Raw genomic sequence first — 25,568 nt, forward strand, 5'->3', positions numbered from 1 at the left:
CCCATGGTGACGAGGAAGACACATCATTTTGATGCGAGAAGTAGGCAATTTGCAATTTTCGAAGCTTCTGTTTGGTAAATATTCGACATTGTTTAATATTGCATTGAAAATCTTATTTCGTTTATCTGAGCTAACAACAAAGTAATTTATGGTTTCTCCTACTTATAATAAATTTGATGCTAGTTTGACAAATAGAATGTCATAACATTGGATGTTAAATTATTAATTTTGTCATTTTAATTAGACATATAGATTGAGACAATTTTATAAATTGGATAGCACTTGTAATAATATCTAATTGTAATTTTTTAATCATAAATATATGCTTCTCTATATTTATTTTCTACATAATAAAAAAATGTCTTGTTTTGTAAGACGTTTATTGGTCCATCCACGTAGATCTAGAATTCCGACGGCCATCGTGTTACGTGATTTTTCTTGTAAGCAACTCGACGGAGACAGATCGCTCTCGTAATTGATGAAACGATGGCAAACAGCGTCGAAAAAGAATTGTGACACACACGGTTAGCAATCCGTCTTACAATTTCACGAGTAACTTGCGCATTTACGCTTAGATAACTTACCTGGCGTGTAATGTTAAGGTATTCACTGCGGGATTATTTTCGACAGATAGAGAAATACACCAAGTAAATACATTATATACACAGTTTTATTCGATATATACATTCACGTCATCGATGTATCATAACGCCGGGGAAGTGACCGCATGAAAGATATATATTAAGATCGTCAGACGGTGAACTTCCGCGAACTTATACTCGTTCCGTTTCGGATGAAAGCGACCTGTGATACCGGCAAGGTGGACCACGTCTTTCAGGCACTACTTCAAACGAACTGCCTAAAGATAACCTGCTCTCTTTGCCCGCGGCGCACACGTACTATTTTTGCGACGGCAAAACGAAGCGTATTTCAGATTTTGCAATTCCGTAGTATACCCTTGCTAAGATATCCAGAGCGCACGTTTTCTACGTAAACTAATCCTAATAAGCTGATCTTTAAAAAGTTTCGCAGCTTTCAACGAAAATAAGCTGGCTTTCACGAATAAAATCAGCAACTTTTGTGTTCGCGCTAATAAGTTTTTAAAATAATAATGCTGTAAATTATATCTCTCTTTCCATATTTAATGCTTTGAAAACTTTATTAGCTGTATTAATTAATGAAGAAATCAAACCTATACATATAAATATAATATAATGGAAAAAAATGTACATGTATGTCGCACACATGCGCGCATGTTATGTATACGTATGTGGTACGTGTGCACATGCATCATGTAAAAACAGAAATTTTTTCCATTTATCATTAATTAAGAAAAAAGTTACGATACAATTGCTACATTTTATTTCGATAGAAAATGAAAAATTTTAACAGGAAATATGATCAGACTTTCGATAACGGATTAATTATTATTCGTATCCGAGAAGTGAATGCACGTAGTACTTTTGCTCGTTAGTATCATGATCGTCCTCCTCACGAACCATCTATTGATTATCGTATGTACGTCTAAAGCTCAGGGATCACACGTCATCTGCACATTAATGCAAACGATAGAACACGTATCACATTTCATGTCAACTATGTATACATTGTTGATATTAAGTTATCAAAAAAATTTTTGAATAAGATTAAATATAACTATAGATGTTGTCTATTTATAATTTAATCTGTTAAAATACAGGCGATTTTTTTCTCTTTCTTTCATTAAATAAATCAAATGAAAAGAATAAACAGCCATCTTTTCTTAAAAGAAGAATTAATATAACGCCTATATATTAAGGATAGCATAATTAAAAAAAACTAATTTTTAATTTAGCATTACATTTAATTTAGCACAATAATATATGTATACGTTCATTCTTACTGAAGTATAACGTATAAAATGAAAGCAAAGGGAGAGAAAATGAAGATAAAGAGAGAGAGCTTTTCTGGCTTATTATAGTTATATCTCTGAAATAGCGTAATGCTATTAGACTATAAGATATGTAACAGTATATATTTACATATTTAATGCAATGGATCCGGCGCGATCGAGAAACGACATTAAAATTCCATCATCGACCGCATAATATACGATTATCCCTGCTATGATCGATGCTTTCAAAATCGAGATCCATTCATGCGGTTATGTAGGAGGAAATCGAAGGTCTCCTCCATATTCGGCAGCACTCGAACTCTGGCTGAGAGCGCGAGTCTCCGTAATTACGGCTTATCCGTAATCGTGATTTCATCAGATTCCGGCACGTGGATTTGGACGTGGAATGATGCCATGCGTGATTACTTGTCGATGAAAATGCCTTTGCTTGCATCGATCACTTTAAATAATAATATGTATGCGACTGCGCTTTTACGGAAATGGTGGCGTCAAGTGTCGAATGGAGAACATTCGGCACAAGTATCCGTCAGCATTGAAACTATAGTGAAGAAAATCGATGAATGGAAAAGTAAAAGGTTTCTAGAACGGCCAGTTGGAATATGTGAGCACATGAAAAAAATATGGTATAAAGGTATACAAGCTTTTTTATAATTATCTATATTGTTTTAATATAAACGATGTTAATGCGTATTGTACGACATAAATCATATATAGTGTAAACTAGGCTGAGATTCTATATAAATTATTTCTAAAATTTATCTTAACGTAATGAGATAACTTTTTAAATGCTATAAATACATCGTGCTTGCAATGGATCTCGAGATATTCACAGCAAATTACTTCTCTTTGACCAACTTTGACCATAACAATATCCCTTCGCATTCTACAAGCACATAGAACCTTGTTGTACGAGTTATTTATGGAGCTTTGTTCCTTCGCTTCTACTTTTTCACTATATCTTTATGGGAACGACCAACAATACACGTCATAAGGCGAGAATGTAAAGGATGTCGAAGACATCCACAAGATAAAAAGGATGAAACTTGATCGTATCAAAGATAAAAGTCGTGTTTGCGGTTGATATATAGGTAGATAGTGAATGAGAATAGATAATCTCCCAATTAAATCTTTGTTGTACTTTCGGATGCACAAAGTTCTTCTCGCACCGGGTCAGCATCAACCTCTATGGGATTCTTCGGTGAAACGAAGGTAAACTGCACGATTTATGATTTGCAACATATTTGATATTTGAAGAAAAAAATTTTTATTTTACACTTATAAAAGTTACTGTAACTTTAGCTTAAAAAATAAGTAATTAGTAATTATCTCAATAATATAATTATTATTAATTTTTTTGCTATTATACACCCTCATAAATATAAATGCAAATTTCGTTTTGCTATGTAAAAAGCTCGGATATGAGGAATATGTTGAACCACGCATGTCAAATTAGTGATGCATAAATGTTTTCCACAGATGTCCAGTTATTGGACGTTTCGTACTGTCGCATCGTTTCATTAAAATTATATATAGTTTGCTGCCCGCAAGTACATAGTTAAATGCACACGCACTTGTTTGTATACATACACTATACTCCAACCGGATCGACTCCAACGTGGCTTTATTAATGCTCCTTTTACGAAGATGTACGATATTATTATTTAACAAGAGAGTATTCGACTTGTTATTTATTGCCATTTATTTTATTACTCCGATTTATTGAGTTTCTCAGTTGTATTAATGAAATCGTGACGATCAACGCATCCAGGGCATTTAATTACCATTTCCGCGGATTTATTCGTGTATTTATTGCGTCGGTATTATTAAATTTTAGAGTTTCTTCTTTCATTAATAACTAGGTCAAGAAGTCCATTTGGATCAAGAAGTTTAGTAAGCGTCCACAGTTGCTTTACTAAAGCATTATTTGCATTTTATCTAGTATAATTTTGCACACAGTTTATATTTAGCATTATTTATCGCACATTTTTATTAGCTCGAAACGTGCAATGTATATATATTAAGAAATATGTTGTATTTATCATACACTATTTTTTGTGGGATAATTTTTCACAAAAAAAGATTATATTACGATGATGTATTTTATTCAAGTATTAGTTGCATATAAATTTTAATAAAAATACTGTAAATCTATCCTGCATATAAAATAACATTATTACAAATAAAGGATGTGCAAATACTTTTTTATCTATAGCATTTTTATAAAAATAAGCAAATGTATCACGAAGCAAATGAGCAGTGTACTTTATGGGTAATGTTAAAGGGGTGATATTTTTCTGACAAAGGAGATCAAAGCTATAATTATACGGCCTTTTATAAAGATTATAGAGCAATATTGTCTTTCAATTCATTTGCCGACAGCAAACCTCTGATTATATCGATGTCTATTACCAGTTATTGCAAAATTGATGTGATGAGATTAGTAATACGCGATAAAAGATAACACTCGACTCATGTAACATTTATACTTATAACTTATGAAATAAGCGGTAGACGTTTCGACACTGGTAAAATAGTGATACCGTACGAGGAAGCCGTGAAAAGCACACCCGCGTCTTATAACGCTTGCATTGATCGGGCTAGAACGCTTACGGCGAAGCTTACAGGGAAATCGCATTAAGTTTAGCCGCGACGCAATTCATAATTCCATTATTAACCCTCGCGAAAGCGGAGCGCCGATAGGTCGCTTTGTTCGGCTTTAAACGAGCGGTTTTACGTTATATCCGGCAGCTTTCTAAGCTGAAGCCGAGCCCGAGGCGGGAACGGCAAGCGCTCGCTTCTAAAAGATCACAAAATCTTCGTTAACTTTAGTAGCTGTATATATTCGGGACTTCGACAGAACCTCGCCACTTATGCTATAATCATTTCTTTACCGTATCGTAAAGAGATGATTCTACTTAAAGATTGACTTAAATCTTTTTACTTCCTTTTTATTATTCAACTTTGTTGACTAATGTCTGCAAGGCAATCATAATGTATTTGTTCACCGAGGATATTTGGTATTCATTATTATTAAGCTCGAAGTATTAATCAATATGAGAGATTACAGAAAGATTATCGGAAGTTTATATTTATTAATAGCCATAGCATTACTTCGGTACGTAATGATTATGACGATATCTTTATGATGTTGCGAAGATTAACCATATTACATTATAACCACGTTTATGGTTTAAATGCGTGAGTGTACGTTACAGAAAGTGTTATTTTTGTATCAAACGATACGCCCACACAATATGATACTATCGAGTATACATCGCATATAAAATTAGAAGGCGAAACCGAGTTAAATTATAAATTATGTATAATTATTTTACATATGTCGCTTCTCACATTTTTGCATATAAACGCATGCGTATGTATTCCGAATAAAAAATTTCTCATTCTAACGCGCGAAGTTTTGTGGGTGTTATTAATGCAAAGCGAGTTTGCTCTATTTCGGGTCATTACTTTTACATGACTATCCTCGAATCGGAGATTCGCTTGAGTGTGAAATAATGGACGAATTATTCTCATTGCCAACGATTAACGACAATTACCAAGATGATATTTGCGTCGCATTTATAAATGAGGAGTGTTTTCATAATCTCCAACGTTATTAAACCTTCGAGTACGAAGTTTATCCAATGTTAGCCATAATTACTATAAGGAGTTTGAACGTGTTCGAAGATCTTATTTTAATGAATTTCAGATAATTCCTCGATGAGATGAAACGAGATAGTCGAGATACGTGCGTACTTTATTTTTATGATGTTTGTTTCGATTAAGAGATACATCTAATATGAATTGATCATAAATTCAAGCTTAATGATAGAATAAATAAATTATGAATCTTTAATCGAACATCGATTTTAAGCTTGCAATATAGCGTAGATACAATATAATGGTTAAAATTTGAGTTCAAACAATGGTTTCTCCCCTAGCGTATCGATTAATAAACGTTGTAATTAAGGTAACATGAATATTCATATATGTATTATAATTGCTGAAATAACATACAACGATGTTATCCCATGCTTATATTATAATAATGATATTTCTATATATTTATACATGTGGATCGATAAACTATCGAAGCTTTAATGGATGAAAAAGAACCTAAAGGATGAAAAGAATAATAATAGTAGTATATAGTAAAGAATAATGTCTATTATTACTAACACATTTTAACAAATTCTGCTTAGCACATTCTGGTTTTTCCTTTCCTCTTTAAACAAATTTTATTAATATATTGGCAATTTTCTAAATATATGACATAATCGGATAAAGAGAAAGTCAATTGACGATTGATTTAATATTTAAATTATAATTTCTTTGATATTATCAGATCATACTTTATTAGGGTTTAACAATTATACGCTTTCTGCTGCACCAAATATACGTGACTCGTTACAAATGTCCATTATCACTCTTTATTCATTTATACTTTTAATATATATGTATATAGAATAGGCGATCATATTTTTATTAAATTTCTAAAATTTATATATGCGTCGCAATTGCAAAACAAAATCGAAGAAATATCATCTTTGAAAATAAAGTGTGTTACATATAAATCAAATAAATTGTGAATCGCTGGACAGCTAGATAGATGAAAGCGCGGGAGGAGCCCCCCCAAGAGATTATACAAAATTATCTAAATTGGAGGCATATATTCGAACAAATGGACATTCGTACACGAACTCGTCTAACCGCCGCGCCCGCTCTCTTTGCCTCAGCGCGGATTCCACTTTTTTTCCCCTTGGTAAATCCATCAATTTGAAATGCAGACGGATGGCGCGCTTGACCGGCGGAAGGATAAAAGGGGCGGTGGGAGAAACGAACCGTGGCTGCAACCACCGGGGTTGTTGGGTGGGTAACGCTGCGTTTGCAGGTAGGAAAGGCGAGGAGGAGGGTGGCTAGCCAGGCATAGCTGTGGAGCACAAGCAAGCAAGCAAGCAGGCAAGCTTTCACTATAGAATGCATTGAATCGCACCGAACTAAAAACAGCTTTCTGAATGTTTTATATACGAGACTACACGACCGCAGCTCCCCGGTCCTCCCCTATCACCTCCCTACCACCATCGTAACCTACGTACGCAATCCCCTTGCGTTATCAAACTCTCGGCTTTATGGTAGCAGGGCTTTCCTCTCTACCTTTAACGTTCGCGCTTTCGTCGTCTTTTCGTATCCCTCATATTTGGCTCGGTTTCCTTCTCCGTCGCTTTTCGCACTTTACACTTTGCTATTTTGCCGTGTATGCGTTTTTGCATCGTTCAGCTGCTCGCCGGCTTACAGGATGCAACGTCAAGAATCTCTGTTGACGAGATACCGAAAGATGTTATCGGTTTTTGCAGTCGACCGAATAATTTTATTCGTTTACAAGAATCATCGAGAAATGTCAGAATATCAATTAACTGTATATTATTTTTACGTGCCGCTGCATACACAATAACCGCAGCGATCCGAATGTTATTTATTAGGAGCATAATGTAAAGCGAATAAGAAATAGGTGGGTTACGTACACAAGCAAGTGCTGATGTCACAAATGATAAAATTTGCAATGTTTACTTTAAATTTCATTTGATGGCACAACTTATCTCCATTGCCCGTGTGTAAATCTTCGTCTTTCTCTTTCCCTTTCTCTACCTCATTATCCTTCCAACTGCTTTCTCTCTTACCTACTCCCCTTCGTTCTCTGTATCTCACACCACCTGGCACGTTGAAAGTTTCTCACTGTGCAGTTTGTCACAGGCCCCCCCCGTAGCTCAGGCTGGCAGGTGCGCTCGCCGGGTAGGTATGGACCGCGGTTCGCTTGCGATTAATGGAAAACGACATAAGCTCCGTTGATTTCGCTATCCTTGCCGCTAATGACCTCGAACTTAGGAGGACGGCGAGATCTTCGTTTCACTCATTAACGGCAAATCTGTGACGGAGAAGGAAATCTGCCGTGCAGATGGAGTACGATACGAAACTCACGCGAAATGAGATTTCAAGAGAGAGAGAGAGAGAGAGAGAGAGAGAGAGAGAGAGAGAGAGAGAGTAAGTGGATGGGAAGAAGAGAGAGAGAGAAAGTGAGTTTATTTGTCGATCTGGTAAATCACATTTCGGAAAGTAGAAACATCTCACCCCCGGTAACAGCAATAATTTATTATCCCCCACGCGCTCGACACGTGCCTTTAATGTCACAAGCAAATACTCTAAACGTGCACATCAGTTATTCGTCGTCATTTGGGAGATCAATAATCTTATTTGAAATGTTATTTTTATCATGCACGATCGTAATATACGCGGCATTAAATTATTCTCCACTAATTTTCATCACCGAGGAAAGTTTGCAACTCGTGTAAATTTATAACATGTAATGCATACATATTTTGGTTAAATCTATTCTCTTCCTGTGGCGCGTGTAAGATTGAATTACTTTGTCGCATAATTAAAAAGCGTCTCGTCATTTTTGCGATTAAAAAGCGATATAATGATAACGAACTCGCAATCGACAATATGGAGTTTGATATATCTCGGATGTCGTCAAGAATAATTCATCTATGAGAGTTGTATACTATCATCATCTCTTTAGACATAGATGTAGCCATATACATGACATATTATATAATAGATGTGTGACATACTTACTAATGTAAGACCTTATAATAATATATATCACGAATTTGTGGCAGACGCTCGATGATGTACAACACTGCGACATAATATCTAATTATAGATATTTCATCTTTGCTTCCACATCTTGTCTCGTATCTGTGTAAAATACATACACACGACGATGTATGACGTTACGGTACTATCATTGATGCATACGCATGTTTGAATCAGTTGATGGCCAATGATTCATCGAAAATGGGAGGTCAATGACAAATGCCAATAATATGATCGGAATTAAGCGACATTGTTCTATTATAGAGTAGATTTTATAATAATAGTATTAACATTGTAATATCATACATAAATGCATTAGCTTGAATATAATATGCATGCATGTAATATGATCATTGCAATATATAGCGTCATAATTAGTGTATTTGTACGTTTAATGATTATAATCGCGCATTGAAAATTATATTTAATAAGATTGACCTGATTTACAAAAAAAAAAATATTGTTTAGAAAATAAAGAAATGTATACATTTTTTTAATCATAAAATAGTCATCTGGAAAAAATAAATCGAGAACAATAAGTTATAAGTGAATTATGTTATATTGTTGAAAATCTTCAAATATCTTGTAGATCAATTTGTATCTAATGCTTCTTATATTGATAAAAAAATCTATTTTTGAAAAAAATCTATTCATATTATTATACTCATATCATTATATCAATTGATTATATGACACACACACACACACACACACACACACACACACACACACACACACACACACACACACACACAATAAATTACTTATTCTAAAACTATAGAATATATAAAAATTAATATTCATAAATGACATATCTCGTAGAAGCACATGAAATACTTCAATCATTCATAAGCGATTAACAAATATATATACGGCACACACTACTACTTGCTTGCCAAACTTGAGTGGCTTACTCGAGCGAGAGAGAAGCCAAAACCTTTCCCCTTCGCCGGATTCCATCAGCAATCCTATCCCTTCCCTTCACGAACTCGCGCCTTACTGCCGCCGGTGGTTAGTTTTCGGATATGGGTAATAGTAATTCGTTTCAGTTTCGGCGCACGGAGCACCGTAGGGTGGGTTCCTAAATCATCAGATAATTACTTTGGTAATTAATTACAACTCTGTTGGGCCGTGGACCCACCAGCCACGCCAGTAGTAGTAAAGTAAAGGGAGAGAACGTGCCCCACTAATAAACGAGCCGTCGACGCGCCTCTCGCTCCTCTCGCCGACGTGCGCTCGTCGCGTCCAACCCACTTTCCATTATTCTTCCTATTATAAATCACTCATCAACTCTTTTTAACGCGTTTTCCCTCTGCCCCCCCGTTCTTTCTCGCCGTGCGTCGCCGCTGCTGTCGCCGCACAAGAAGTGAGAAGCTGCGCTCAACGTCGCTCACGGATCGCCTAAAAACCCTCACCGCGAGAGGAATGGCTCGCTCTTACCTTGACTTCGATGACAATTATACTGTCTAATGGGCGATATGAGATTACCAAAGAAATTACATCTGTCTCGAATACCAAATTATTAGAATATGTTTCGAAGGATATTTCGTTTGATTTAAGAATATTGAAGGAAAATTGAAGGACTTTTAAAGTCTGTATTATTATTAAATCTATTTTTCCATTTTAATCAAAGTTTAATGAATAACAAAATTATAACTATTAATATTTCAATGTTAAAACATTTAACAATTTTCTTAATCTTATGTTTTTAGTATTTGCGATTTAAAAGATATGCATTCTATTTATTCTACGTATTCTATATTTAAACCATCTAAATTATTTATAAGATAATTCTTGTGTATAAAATATATAAGATTGTTATGATATATCAATTATAACAAAAAAACAGTTATCAAACAAATTAATAATTTGCAAAATATGTATAACAAATGAAGCCATATGACATTTTATAATATTTCTAAGATGTAATAAATTAAGGTTTCACATTAACTTCAATGGGCAATCATTCGAGTAGTATGGTGCAGCCATAGGTTTGCAAGTTTGACAACACAGATCGTAGAAGTTCTTTGAGAGATCGTGACAACTTAGGGCTCAGAGCTTCAGAGGCGGGGTTTATAAGATACATCTCAATCCAGAAAGTTACCAAGCAGCCTCAGTACGGCTACTAGCGCTCGCATAAGTTTCTGAGTTGGCCGTCTATTAGTTAATTGTGGTTTCCGGATCAGGATTCTGCCAGACATCGCGTGTCTTTACGACAAATTGCTAAGAGAAAGCGGTTTAAGAGCGTATGCTGATGTATTATATATAGGAGATGGAGTGAGAACATGAGGGTAGGCCGACTGAAGTGATGTCGTACGCTGGGGTAAGTTTGACGATCCTCGAGTACCACGTTGCTGATCAATGCAAGTAATCAGTCTTGTCGCGAATATCCCGACATGACAACGCAGCCATCTCGAACTTCACGACGTTGCTCTCAATTTCAACCTCCTCTTATCGATGACCCACCATCTACTGTTACGCAAACTTTTCTGATCGTTCTAGTTATCGAGGCCCCGAAGAAAGGACGCCCAGGACTTGTGCGGAAGCTGCTATCCGTTGTTATCGCCGTGGGCGCAGACTTCCAGTTTTCTGAAAAAAAATTACGATGCACACTCATGGGCATTCGAGAGAAAATAATGGCGATTTATTATCCAGAAGATTGACATTTTATACTGTTAACGGTTTGGGCGAATAAAGTCACGATAGCGGAAGCTCAATGCTCCGAAAGATGATATTAAATTTATCGTTATTCTTTAGGCGACTATCACTTTTTGTTCAAATATCCGAAAAATTCATTTGATGCAATAATTGTAATCTTCCTAAATTTTCTTTCAACAATATATATATTATTTCTGAAGAAAACTGAGCAAACACAATAGAATTCCTGACACACGTAAAAAGAAACTTTAAATAAATAAACACTTACGGTGAAACGTAATATCTGTCTTCACGCAAAATCCGAAGAATTTGAAAGAAATGTGTTCGCATGGAAATACGAGAAACCCTCAAAAATACCGCGAGGTTGTCCTTTCTTCGACACGACGAATAAACTGGCAGTGATTTTCCATCGCGATGAATAAATTGGTAATCGAGTTATCGGGATTCGGAGTCGATGGGGGTAGAAGAAATTCGAAATCCATTCAGTCAAAGTAGCGATGCTGGCCTCGGGTACACCAGCCGTGTCAGAAAACTCACGCCGATGGGGATAACGCCCTCTCCAAGACGATAATGTTGCAAATTTATATTCCGAAGGCGATCGAGCAAAGCTGCTGAATGTGCACTCTTGGCCGCGACTGGTCTGCCCTTCTCAGAATGCCACTCCCACCCCCTCCTAAACCACTTCTTTCGCGTCTTTTTCTTCGTTTTCGCTCGCTCCTTCTCGCTTTTCATATCTTTTGTGCATGCCATACAGCTCGATGATGTTCGACATCTTGTCGTCAATCACAAAGTGACAATCAATTTTTCATATTACAATTTTCTATTCTCTACAACTTTCTCGATTCTCGTCACAGTAAAGTAAAAGCGAGTACAACGATAGGACATTATAACATGCTTTCGTACTGATATACTTGCATACTGTGAAACTTATTTTTATATTTTAATATAATTATAATCTACATTAATTAGTATTTTCTTTCCCAATGATATATATATATATATATACTGTGTAAAAAATTAATGCATTCGTGAGAGATAATGTTGAAATACCCATCAAATTCATTTTGATCAAGATTTTCTGAAAATGGAATAAATGCTTTCTTCGATTACATGAGTGCTTGCTGGTTTTCAAGTATAAGACAAACATTCAATTTGATCGATCTAACTCTCTGAAAAACTAATATCCAATATCAACTTGAATAAAAAGCCTATTATATTCATATTTTTTAGTGAAAATTAAATTGCTTTAAAGAAATGAATGCTCTTAATTATTAGATTGACATTTATGTTTATGTAAATTATTCCTGACATAAATCTTAGTTTTCTTTATTTTTTTTAATAAATATATATATTTATAAATTTCTTCAATCTTTAATTTAATGTAAAATTATCGAAATTCAATACATTCTAAGATCAAATTTAAATCTACAAATTGCGTAAAGTAAGACAGCATAAATGTTTTTCCATTTATCGAAAATGTTAATTGTAGAAAATATAGAAGCAGCAAACAGAATAGTCATTAACGCTTGCGCGCGGTTTGTAGTAATTATAATGCTTGCAGCTCGTATTTACTACAAGTAAGGTTAGTCGCATCAATCTTCTTGGAAAACAATCAGTTTGCAATTAGTCCTTCTGAAATGCTGCCATATTGCATCTAGGCAGCCGTACCTCTTTTGCCTACTTCTACGTATCCGCCAGGTTACATTGCTTTCTGTAGACAGTAAATGGTGCATTTACACGAGTCATTTATCACGTGATATTTAGCTTGGCAGCGTTTCAGTTAACTTTGAAATTTAAGTCCATACTACGGAATATTATTAACGGTTTAGTAACGTGTCATTTATCAAATCGCTTAATGGTAAATATTAATCTTCTCTCCTTCGGTGAGCAATAATACGAAAATGGTACTACTTCGTAGTAGTTATGTTGTTGTTATTTGTAATTAAACTCTATAGCAAGCATTAGAATTTGATGATCCATGGTTAAACCTACTTTGTATTAACTATGTATCATTGTTAGATCCATAAATTTTACTATATAGATATAATATATGAAATATACGTATTTATATAAACTGAATAATCAATGATATTTTAAACATAAGATTGGGATATCAGCATTAATCAGGATTTTCGACGCCTAATAATCTTGAATGATTTTATTTTCGCGAATGTTTAAATATCTTAACAAATCAAAGTCTTAGATGATACATAGACAATTATTTATATTTATCTATATTTTAATAATAACAATATATGTTTGTTTTACTTTTGAATGAATTTTGCTTTAATTTTTGTTGGCATATCGTTCTGTCATACATGATCGTTTGTATAGATTATATCTCAATGTTGATATACCTAATAACACCGATAACAGCTTCCTGTGTGTACGGATATTCTAATTATATACTCGTCATTCACCTATATACACGTCGTTAAATGCGACCACTCGAGAATTTCCTCGCAAAGGGAATGGCCAACGTAGTGATGATTAGTCTTGAATAATAAACCTGTATAAACGGCAAGTAAAGCAAACTCTGAATCAATTGCTGAACTAAGCCTATTGTACAGATCTAGATATCATACAGTCTGACCGACATTAAGCATTTCGATTATTAATCTTTTTCTTTTCGGAATATAAAATAGATTATCGGATTAACCTGGTAAATAGGAGATTGCATAGAAAACACGATATAAAAAGAAATATCTTAAATACCACATCGTCAAGTATTTTATTTATCGTCGATAAACTGCGTCGATTTCACGATCCAACTCGTTCGCCGTTACAGTCGTCGCCACATATTTCTTCCCGATCTACTTTTAGTAATTGAACGCTGCTTAAGGCATCATTCGACATCCATCGGCAAAAAAGCTCTCTTGCCAATATCTCACCAACGCCGATGCGTCCGCACGACATCCTGCTAAGCGGCGTCCGCAAAAGCTGCCGTTGGTGGTTTCTACGAGTTTTTAGCCTGTCTAGATCGATAGGAACGCCCGAACCAGTGTCGAAGGGGCTGTTGGGGAGGATGGTATGAGATGGGCGTAGGGAGGTGGGACGAGGGTGCGAATGGGTTGAGAAGTAGTGGACGCCACTTTGTGCTGCATCGACATGAATTTGTATCCCTCCGGAGCTGCCGGCCACCATTCTCACTTCTCTTTCTCTCACTACTGTGTTCTCATCGACGCAACTCGCTCTCTTTTTCTCGATTCCTCATTCGCTCCTCGCCGCTCCCGCGTCATCCCGTCCCGAAAAGCTTCAGCAGCTTGCGGAACCTAGCCATCAAGTAAAAATACATCACGTTCGGCCGATCCCAAGAGCGAGTCGACACCCCGAATATCAAGAGCGATCCTTTCAGATCAACGTGCCATCGGTTTAACGATTTTCCTTTTTGTCGCTTTAGCTGCGCAGGTGATTTTTAAAGCGACCTTCGGGAACGGTGACAGTAACACGCTCGAGCTTTTTTCACGTGTCACGTATTTGCTCATGCGAGCGTACCGCTGGCCGCAGGCGTGCCTGGACTTCATCAAACGATAAACGACCAGCAATAAAGTATACGCGTTAATGTATCTTAGCATATTTAATTATCATTAGCATATGAGATATGTGTAACTACGAGTAATGTTAAAGCATAATTTTAATTAATCTTGATTATGTAATATTTAAATATTTAATTAAAATTTAAAAAATTAAAATCTTAATATATTAAAAACTATCTTATAAAATTAAATATTACACGTTTTCATGACCGCAGTAAAAAGTAAGAGCCTTTTATATAAGGAAAGCTTATATAAAATATAAAAAAGTATATATATATATATATAATCTTGTTTATATGCAGTCAAAATGATAAGCCTTATATACTTGATTACCATTTTGGAAAAAATTTCCTTGTTATAGGACGATAAATTTCCGCAATGTATAAAATGCACGAGTTTAATAGCTGCGCATAACAAACACATTCTCTAGATCTCATACGCGAATACACACCAATGTGATTACGTTTGTGTATACATGCGAGTCATGCACAACTGCAGAATTCATATTATTAGTCAATTATTTTCAAGCATTGTTCCGCAATGCAATCTCGTGCATACGAAGGTGACACCTTTCTGTGCATGCAATTATGCGACATTATTATAATATTATGATATATAATATGTCTAAAACTGTGTGTTGGCATTGCTTTCATAGTTACACCACATATTGCTATGGAAAAGTTTGCAAACGAGGAGTACAGGGAAATGTGGATAAATAAGCGTCGCGGAACGCCTCTGCTGCGCATAATCAGAAAATGTTCCACTAACCCATCCATTCACCCCGTTTATATCTCAACTTCCTCCCTCTTTGTTCCTCCTCTCTCTCTCTCTCTCTCTCTCTCTCTCTCTCTCTCTCTCTCTCTCTCTCTCTCTCTCTCTCTCTCTCTCCCGCTCTCTTTCTTTCCCTTTCCCTCTGTTACGCAACTCTGTAAATATGTAGCGACGTTTAATCACGTTTCACGAAAGTTCTGCTTACAGCGTCGAAGCATCCTATCGGTTTGTCACCCGAGGACGATGCCATTGTGTAACAATACTTCGATAGTAACTCGCCGCCACCCTTACTTGCTAACCACCTCTCGGAAACCAACCCCCTTCTCCGAGCACCGCGTTCCCCGGTACTTGCAGGCTGAATACGCCGGCGGATAGAACGTATCCATAATGCGACGAGCTTAGCGCGCGCGTGTTAGGATCGTCCCGGTACAACCGGGCAGATTGAAGCTTAGAGCAACGGCAAACAGCATCAATTTGGCATCGCGCCACCACGCACGCTGATGGATACACGATACGTGTATATGCGTGTAACGTACACACGTATATATGGAAATCCTTACGCACACGCACTTTAGATGCTGTATCGCGCAGACCATTTAATTAAGCCGATTCAATGTAAACGAGACTGGACCACGGTACCGTTCATCGGCAATCATGCGATGTTTATGTATTAATGCCGCTTTCATTCCAAGTAATTTTCTATCTCAATTTAGTAATGGTTCCGTAAAGGCCAAGTACGCTTCTTGAATTAGAGGGATTGCACGGCTACGGCAATTGCGTATTGGCTTTGCGACTGTTGACTGGCAAACTTCTAGCCACGCATAGGCAGCGCAATGAATAAAACACGCGGGTTTATATTTGATTGTGAACTAGTTGGAACTAATTGTAACGCGATAGGCCGACTATCGCGAGTTAATTATTCATGAAACTTAGGCATCGGATTTAATGTTTATCGCTAGACTGAAGCGCTGTTTTTGCAACGCCGCTACGTTCATCATCGAAATAAGGAATCGAGATCAAGATTCGCGACCGACAATTCCGAGTTTTACGCGTGACCGTAACTCGAAATGTTCGTGAACTAAGGAGATTTACGCGCTCAACACTCGTGTACATATACGTCACACGTCGTGTATATCGTCGCGTGTTATGCATCGGTCGCGGCATGAGTCAAGCCCTGGTTGGCCAACGGGCCACTTCGCCTAACCGCTGCCCCTCTTGAACTATTTAATTAAGCTGATTCCACGTGCACAGGCGAGAATGAACGGGAGAAACACAGGAGAAACGGAACTCGCGAATTTCATTTATGCGAGACGATTTCGCGCTATTGTTTCGTCAATATTCATCATCATGATTGTACGGGGGATGGATAGGCGCGGTGGCAATGAAAATGATCAGTGAAGGTCTGCTTGGGGAGTATCGACGGGCAAAATCCGACGTGCAACGTAGCAACGGCAATTCGGACGCTATCTACGCTCGTCTAGGGACAATGCATCATGCATCCCGTTGCTGCAGGTACGCCGGTGAACCCTGCACAGCCAGTACACACCGGCTGCAGCGCAGTTTGAGCTATGCATTGGCCAATATGTCGTTCATCCCCTAAATCACGACGATTTACAGTTGAGCCTGGATGCGCTATCGATGCCGGCTCGTGTATACGTAATCTACGCTCTTTCGCCTGTCACGGGACTGACGAAATAAAAACTGTTGGGAAAAATTCGTCGGGCGTAACGATTCTAGTCTTCCCTTCGCTGTGACACGTTGCACACCGCCAAACAAATTGCTCATATTTTTATCTACCAATCACACACCAACCAAGAACGGCCTAGTGTGTCAAGAATGCCATATGCGAATATTTATTTCATACCGATTTTATATCGATAAATTGAAAGGTTATAAGACTATAAAATGAATTAGTAATATTTTTAAACTGATCAATTATAATTAATCGAGCTTTACGATAATTTGCAAAAATGTTTTCAGAAAAAAATCATTTATATTAGTAATAATAAATCAGTTATAAAGTTTCATTATTGTGTGTGTTCAATACAGTTTCGTAATTCAATTATGAATACAACAAAATAATTGGTATATCTCGGTTAATTTTAAAAGAATAGAACGCGATAATAATCCGATATATTCAATGACGTTTTATTTATTATTTTATTAAATTTGAATTCTTATATATTTTATACATATTTTTTATTTTATCAAAATTAGTTACGTTATGTATTTTTTTTATCCTTTGCATTTTATATAAATTACATAAAGAATTGAAAAGTAATCGAACAAAAATTAAAAATCTGTGTTTTGACAATGTAATGATTAACCTGGCTGTTTCAATGGCAAAAATAATAGCAAGTTACCGTGTATAAGCAGTCGATTAATCTTTAATTAAAAATTCGATTTACTTTCTATTCAATCTTATGAACCGTCAACGTTATGACAAAATATTCGATCCATATTAAACTACCTATCGATATTAATCAACTAAAATATTCCGCAGCGTATATTTTAAAAATACCTAGTTCACACATTCCATATATAGTGCATTCGCGCAGAAAAATCCTTGTACCAAAAACAACAGACCTAAAGTACCTCCGGGAGACAACCCGGTTAAAATCCCCGATGGAGTACGAGACAGTTGGTTATTATCGACCACGAAAAACAAAAGAACGAATCATGCTAATAGAGGCTTTTAGAAAGAGGGATTTGATCAGTGATAAATACAAATATATTACGAATTAATCCCTGATTGAAAGCAACTTTATCAACGTCAAATTGTTCAACTAAAATTTATAAACCGTGATTGTTCAATTTAATATTCTATATTATTTTATTAAAATTGATTATCATTTTTGTCTTTTTTTTCTTGTATTGCTCGATCTATTTCAAGATGTATCATGTTTGTGATGTAGTCACATATAATTAACAAAAATATTTATATCATATTGTTATTATTTAAAAAATGTTTAACATTTTATTAATAATTACTAGTTAAAAGTTATGTTAATATGATTTTATAATAATAATGAAAGTACAATAAAATTTTTATTTTTTAATTTGATTAAAATATTTGGAAAGTTTTGATTAGAAAATTATAATGTGTATATTTTAGAATTGTTAAAATAGAGAATTGATTCTAATAATTCTATATTGATATATGAAACAAGAGACTTTTGCAGAATTTACCAGGTTGTATTTACAAGGCTACAGAATGGCTATCTAATCGGGAAGATATGCAAACATATAAATATCAAACATATAAATATCACTTAAATGTAGATATTATGCATTATGGAACTTAATACCGCATGTATATTTTCATCATATATCATATCTATATTCTCTCATTCAGACATTTATTGAAATTGGAATCTATTGTAATCTAACTTATTCTATCATGCCGCGACTTCAATGTATGTTGCGTTGAAATACGTATTTGTGAAGCACACTCTACTAATTTATTGCCGTGTATAAATAATGTGAATTTTTGTCATCAAAATCGTGTCATAAATTCTATTACAAAATGTCGGTAATATGATATGATAGCATCGAGAATTGGAATTCTCTGGGAACATCTCCGTGATATCAGCGCTCCGTTATATAGTATTCCGATAGCGATATATGACTCTACGCGACCCGTAAATAGACTAGTAGAGTTACACCGATAGTATCTCACCAGTCTACCCTGAAATGTTATTAAGTCGTATTACACATCTAGTATTGCTCGGCTATTAGCAGCCAACAACATTATTCCCTGAATGCGCAAGTCTACTCAAATTTCGTTAAACACGTTCAGACTTCGGAAATGTAATTTGAAAATGGCACAAACCATGCCAGGAAACACAGGGCGACAGCCCTGATGATTATCTATCATTCATCAGTCAAAGCAATTAAATGTAACCGAGCACGGGCAGTGTACAAACGAGATTCGCATCAGCTGGCTCGCATCAGCTGACTCATATTTTCTAGTACTAAGCTGAGTTCAAATCTTATGAGCAGCACGTGCACACGAAAATACCACCAGTTCTCGGAGCGGTCATCCAAACCGAAATTCGATTGTGTTCACTCTGCTAGGTTTTCGCCGCATGGAGAATTAATAGAGGTTTCCATTGGCGGCACAGGCGCCATCCTCGGCCGCAGGGCATATTTGCACGGGGATGCGTGCAAGTCGTACGGCCCGTTTCGAGGTACGGTAAATCAACATTTCACCGTTGTCCTGCGAAATTAAGGAAATCCTTGATCTACGGGCCATCCACGCTCGATTCGTGATCTACGACGTGGCCTGGACTTTTGTATGTCCACCCCCGCATTGTCCCGGTTCAATGGATCTCACTACTGTGCCCCGATCCCGTGCTCGTATTCGTTTCTTTCCTATTTTCTCTCCATCTTTTACCTCCGAAACTGTCGAGGGATCTATTTACGTCCCGACTAGCGTAAAATTGTCACGCAAAAGAGATGCCACGATTTTATGAATAAATTTAAATTGAATATGGTATAAATGATCATATTTTATTAAAAAGCTATCTTGACTTTTTTTTATGTACTTTAAATTTGAAATTATAAGATTATTATGATAATAATCTTATCAAGTGTTATATGTTATCTTGAAATAAAATTTATTTTAGTAATATTATTGTGGATTTATTTTTTCAATTATAGCTAATGCAATGAAAGAATGATGACAAAGCTATATTTCAATTTTCAGTTACTATCATTGAGATTAAATTTGAAAGAAGATATATTATATATATGTTACGTTAAAGACACATCAAGAGATTTAATGACAGAATATAACAATAATAAGATTAGACTTACTATCTAATTAAAGAATAATGTGATTTAAATTGATTATTAAACTTTTATAGAAACTATTATCATCGAATAACTTTTCAATATATCAAGATGTCTATCAATAATTTTATTAAATTTTTTATTTAATAAGATTCATGTTACTTATTTGAATGGTCCTTAATATAGGAAATTTAAATTGTATAAATTATATATGCCACATAATTAAAATTGTCCATCCTCGAATATCTAATAAGTGATTTTCAGAAAATAAGTAATTTTCAGACTTGTAGATATATTCAAAGTATATAAAAGATTTCTCTCAGTTATGCGCGTATTAAATAAGGAATTCATTTCGTAAAGAAAATCAAGCGACACGCTGCATGCAAAATTAAACGGCCTTCCCTTATTATTAGCTCAGCATACTTTCTCGCGTATAACTTGCATACACACGTCGTAAACATGCAATGTGGGATACTTACATGCGTGGCACATGCGGGTGCTACTTCTATCATGATTTTAGTAACCTTATTTCATAATGCACCAACCACCATTTAGATGTGGTAATATAACGATCATGATAATAATGATGTTTTATATCCGCTGTCAAAATTACCATTGTCACTAACATTGATGATGGAAATAACGCTCATTTCAAATGAAAGCATCATTCTGTCAACTGGTAGGCATGCAAAAGAGAAGGAAAAAGAGATGGCAAGGGGGACGGAAAGATCTGCAATAATAAATGGCGCTCCATTAGTCCCACTTTATTGAAAACCGTAGACCACACGTTTTAACCACCAGGCGAGTCGTGACGCGTGACGTCATCATCAGAGATCCTTTAATGCTGGCACCTTTTTCATGCTGTACCTTTTCATTCACCCGGGCCATATTTCAATAAACCTTCTCCTTACGAAATCGGATTTTATCAACTATTTACTACCGGATAATATCAAATTTGATGAATTTTGTAAAATTACGTTGAAAGCAAACCGATTCAGAAACCACTTTGCAAAATCTCTTTTGGTGAAATTACGTGATATTTGATCTTTCTTGATTCACAGAAAAGATTTCAGTCTTTTTAATCTTTTTGAGTTGTATGAATGCGACGCTCGTTGAAAAATTCAGCAGACAAGAAAAATGCATGGATAATTTAATCAACTAAGGAACCTGCAGTGTGGATGAAAAGAACTGTATCAAGGAAGACGTTTCGTGAAATTCTATCTTAATAATATTTATCAATGGCAAATAAACTTTTTTTATGATGAAAAAAAACGCTCAAGTATTGGAGTATTCATTAAAATTATTAGTGCATAAAGAGGATTTTAATGGAAAATTTATAAAAATTTATAATATATTATTTATTGTTACTTAAACATACACACACAATTTTGCACTATGCTATGTTAACTTCAAGAAATAAATGATTGTGACAGAGAAGTTTATAACGTAATATATATTTATATGAATCGATATACTCGATAAATTATAAAGTAATATCTTAGAATGAAAAAGTAAACATAAAACACATTTTATATTAAATAAAAGACAAATTTTATCTAGAGCTAAATCTTATTTTTAAAAAATATCGAAATTTAGTTGTTAAAATAAGATAATTATATGACGAATTATTGGACATCTATGGATAAGATAAATTTTCATTAACTTCTTGTTAATATTCTAATAGTGCCAAGATCCTGTCACGACATATTGTCGAGTTAGTTGCAAAGGAAGAAAGTGAATGGAGATCGGACTAATTCACAAGAATGGACCACTATGTGTGCCCACCGGAACTTCCAACCGGCAAGGATAGACTATCAAACCGATTGTAATCAGACCGCCCTCCGTCTCCAGCAGTCCACTTCTATTTTACCCTTCTATACTTTCCAGTAGTGGCATACCCCATTCAGAGTAACTGATGCCCCTGGTAGGAGACCTTCCGGCGGTAACTCGATTTTCGACAACTCGTCTTGATCTATTCCTACGTATCAGCGTGGATGAAACCGACGTATCGAGTCGGAAAAAGGATGTGAATGGGAGAAAGGTGAAACGAGACCAGAGAAGAGGAGCATATTTTATCGAGCCGATGCAAGGCTGTACCGCAACGCCACGATGTGCACTCGACCGCACGACCGTATACGAATCGATAATTTATCCCCCCAAAAGCTTACTTCGCGCACCGTTTCGTTGCACTCATCTAACTAGCTCTGATCGTGAAATTGCATAGATTTTCACGGGAGAAAAAAACAACAATGTGTGATTAAAAGAGATTACTGGCATTTAATGCGATAAGATGGCCGAATTAACGTATCAAGCGAATAAATGAAATGCCTTAAAATATGCAGCAATGTGGCACAGAATAAACAAATCAGATTTTGTAAGAATGAGATTTTGAAAAATATGCAAATGACAAATTAGTAACCTGTAACAAATCGTTAGGTTTATTTTCTGTATTAGTAAATATTATTTATTGTGCTTTTTAATAATGCTATATAATTTCACGTAATAAAATTACTATAATTCTCAAAGCGATCATATTTTCATTTGCGCATTAACAAATGAGTTAACATATAATAATAACATGTTTAATACAAACGCATCTTTGTATCAAAATACTTATAATCCTTATAATGTTATAGAGAAACAAATTCTAACGTACGTCATATGATATATTAAATTGAAAATTTGATACATCACTTTTGAAATAATAAATGTTTCTATAACTTTATTTAAAGTAACATTATTCTGCAATCAAGCATTACAAATGCTCATTTTTTTATCTTCAATGAATAACGGTATTGTTTCATGCTAGTTTTATACATAAAAATTTTATATTAATTTATAATTAATCGTTTATGTTTTCATAAATTCACAAAATTTATTCAGTTTGCAATGTAATTGATCGTACAAAATGTTGTAATTAATAATTGCTTATTAATAGTTATCCTCCGTTTTACTTGTTCTACAATGTGTAGCATTTGTTCAAAAACAGTTACAGATTAATAATTATTTATCACCGCTAGCCGATTCGCATTCATGTAAATAATTAAATTATAACGAATATATCTTTATCAATCCTTATTCCCCGCTGAGTTATTTTGAAATATCTATCTTAAAGGTTGCATCTTATGTATTATAAAAGATTTTCGATTACCTAAATAACATTTTCGCTCTCGTAATCTTTTAATATTTTATTTTCTTTGTATTAGGCCAGATATTTTAGACTGAATCATGACGCTGTTAGTGGAGAAAATGTCCATTAATAATTTAATAAAGAGGTATTCTCAGAACAGTTAAGCATATTATATTATTTCTTTAATATATTGTAATATTATAACGTAAAGATTGCAAAGTGATAACACATAAATCAATTTTATTAAAATCGCATCGTGATTTTCTGAAGCTATTTTTATTTTTGTCTAGAGATAAATACAATAATTTTCAAATGAACGTTACAGAAACCCATTAATTTCTGTTTTTATCAAGTCATAGAATTTTTATCTATATTTTATCTATATTTTGGTCGGACTGTTGATAGCGGAGCTTAATCACAAAGACGTACATATATGTATATTTGAACCAAGTATAACGAAATGAATATTTCATATCTTGTTTTGCGTCCATTAAAGTTTATGACATATTCATTGCAGAAATTAATATTCAAATATAATCATAGTTATTTACGATTCTCTCACGAGCAATCATATCATATCGTTTCATTTTTCAAATAAATAACCATTTTCTTTTTTTGTTTCAGAACATTATCACATATTTGTTGGAGACCTGAGCCCGGAGATCGAGACACATACCTTAAGGGAAGCGTTCTCAGCTTTCGGGGAGATCTCGTAAGTCCTCTTAATTTAGCTCATTAAAGACGACTTATCGTTCTATTAGAGTTATATGAGCGATAATATAACGTCACCATAAAACATAACATAATATCACAAACAATTTTTTAAAAATGCACAAATATAACTTAATTTTTGATTTAAAGTTGAAGATAAATTTAACGCGTTTACTCATTTCTTTCCTTTATATTTAATTAATAAAAATGCATAATTAATTGTTTAATGAGATTTTATAAGATTTACACATTAAGTGTGTAAAGAAATTATTTAAGAAACTATCTTATACTTGTGCAGAGAAGAAAATATTACATTTGAACAACACTGAATGTCAAAAATACATTTAGCATTCTGTATACATTTTTCTCTTTTTTATATGTTGCAAGACATATCAGTTAAAAATACTAAATATATACTAAATATAAATCTTCTACGCTGTACAGGATATTTAAATTGTTTAAATATGTCTGTATTTGTTCCACTCATGTATGTATATAAGGGCAAAAGTGTGTACAATATTAAAGAACTCATTGCAATAGCAGAATACTGTCGCAAATATCGTTCACATTCTTAACGCTTTCGGAAATGCGATTTATAAAAACGTAGTTTTTATTAACCCACGGTGGCTTTACTAAAGAAAAGCCACCGTGCTGGAAAACGTCAGTGCCGACAATAAATAGACATAATCAAATCCCTAGAAATTGCAATAGAAGGAAATCCGGAATATTTCGTTTTATCAACCGGCTTCGCAAGTTTATTACACTTTTAACGACCTCGCCCTCTCGTCCTGAGCTGTTTTACGAGTTTCCATCATCGTCCGACGTTTCACGATGCACCGACGCGAACAATAATAACGCATATCTCTGCGATCGCGCGGCAGCTAGCTACCACGAGTCCTGCGACCTTGCGCTCCGTTAAACTCGCCGGTCGATAGATGCATGACGATAATATCGCAAGCACCGATACTCTTCGAAGTCGAGCGTCGCTGCAAGCTGCGGAGGTGAAGTCGCGTCAATCTCCGCAGTCTTGATCGATTGTATCGGTAAACCAGTAACGCTAAGCCACGTGCATCTATGCAGCAGGAACCAACGCTGATTTGACGCATTCCCATAGACAACATTTAAAGAACATAATTAACCCTTTGCGAGTCAGCGCAATCGATTGCTAACAGATGGAATACTCGAGTGTTTCTTTTTCTTTCTCTCAACGCTTCAATTAAAATATTGTCACTTTTAGACAGCAATGGAATATAAAATTTTGAAAATGTAATAATTTATAACTTATTTGAATTTAAAATTTTAAATAAATTTTTATTATGCTAAATAGACACAACATGCTTATGGGCATAATATTAATATGCTCTCGAATATTCAGATAATGAAAATTACCTTCACTCATAAAAATAAATTATTAGTATAC

General features: G+C 34.9%; 1 protein-coding gene across 7 annotated transcripts in view; it reads left to right on the top strand.

Annotated features, from left to right (window-relative positions):
• LOC105425085 (nucleolysin TIAR) overlaps positions 1-25,568 on the top strand; it is a 397,755-nt gene that overhangs the window by 282,503 nt on the left and 89,684 nt on the right. For all 7 annotated transcript variants that reach the window (XR_016141366.1, XM_089085290.1, XM_089085291.1 and 4 more), the window contains one exon: positions 24,062-24,149. Coding sequence is in view for 6 of the 7 variants with exons in the window: in XM_089085290.1 (XP_088941416.1) it covers positions 24,062-24,149 (88 nt within the window). In the remaining variant the exon portion in view is untranslated. The remainder of the gene's footprint in view (positions 1-24,061; positions 24,150-25,568) is intronic.

Source organism: Pogonomyrmex barbatus, unplaced genomic scaffold (assembly GCF_055798465.1).
Source record: "Pogonomyrmex barbatus isolate J1 unplaced genomic scaffold, ASM5579846v1 scaffold1, whole genome shotgun sequence".
Lineage (NCBI taxonomy): Eukaryota > Metazoa > Arthropoda > Insecta > Hymenoptera > Formicidae > Pogonomyrmex > Pogonomyrmex barbatus.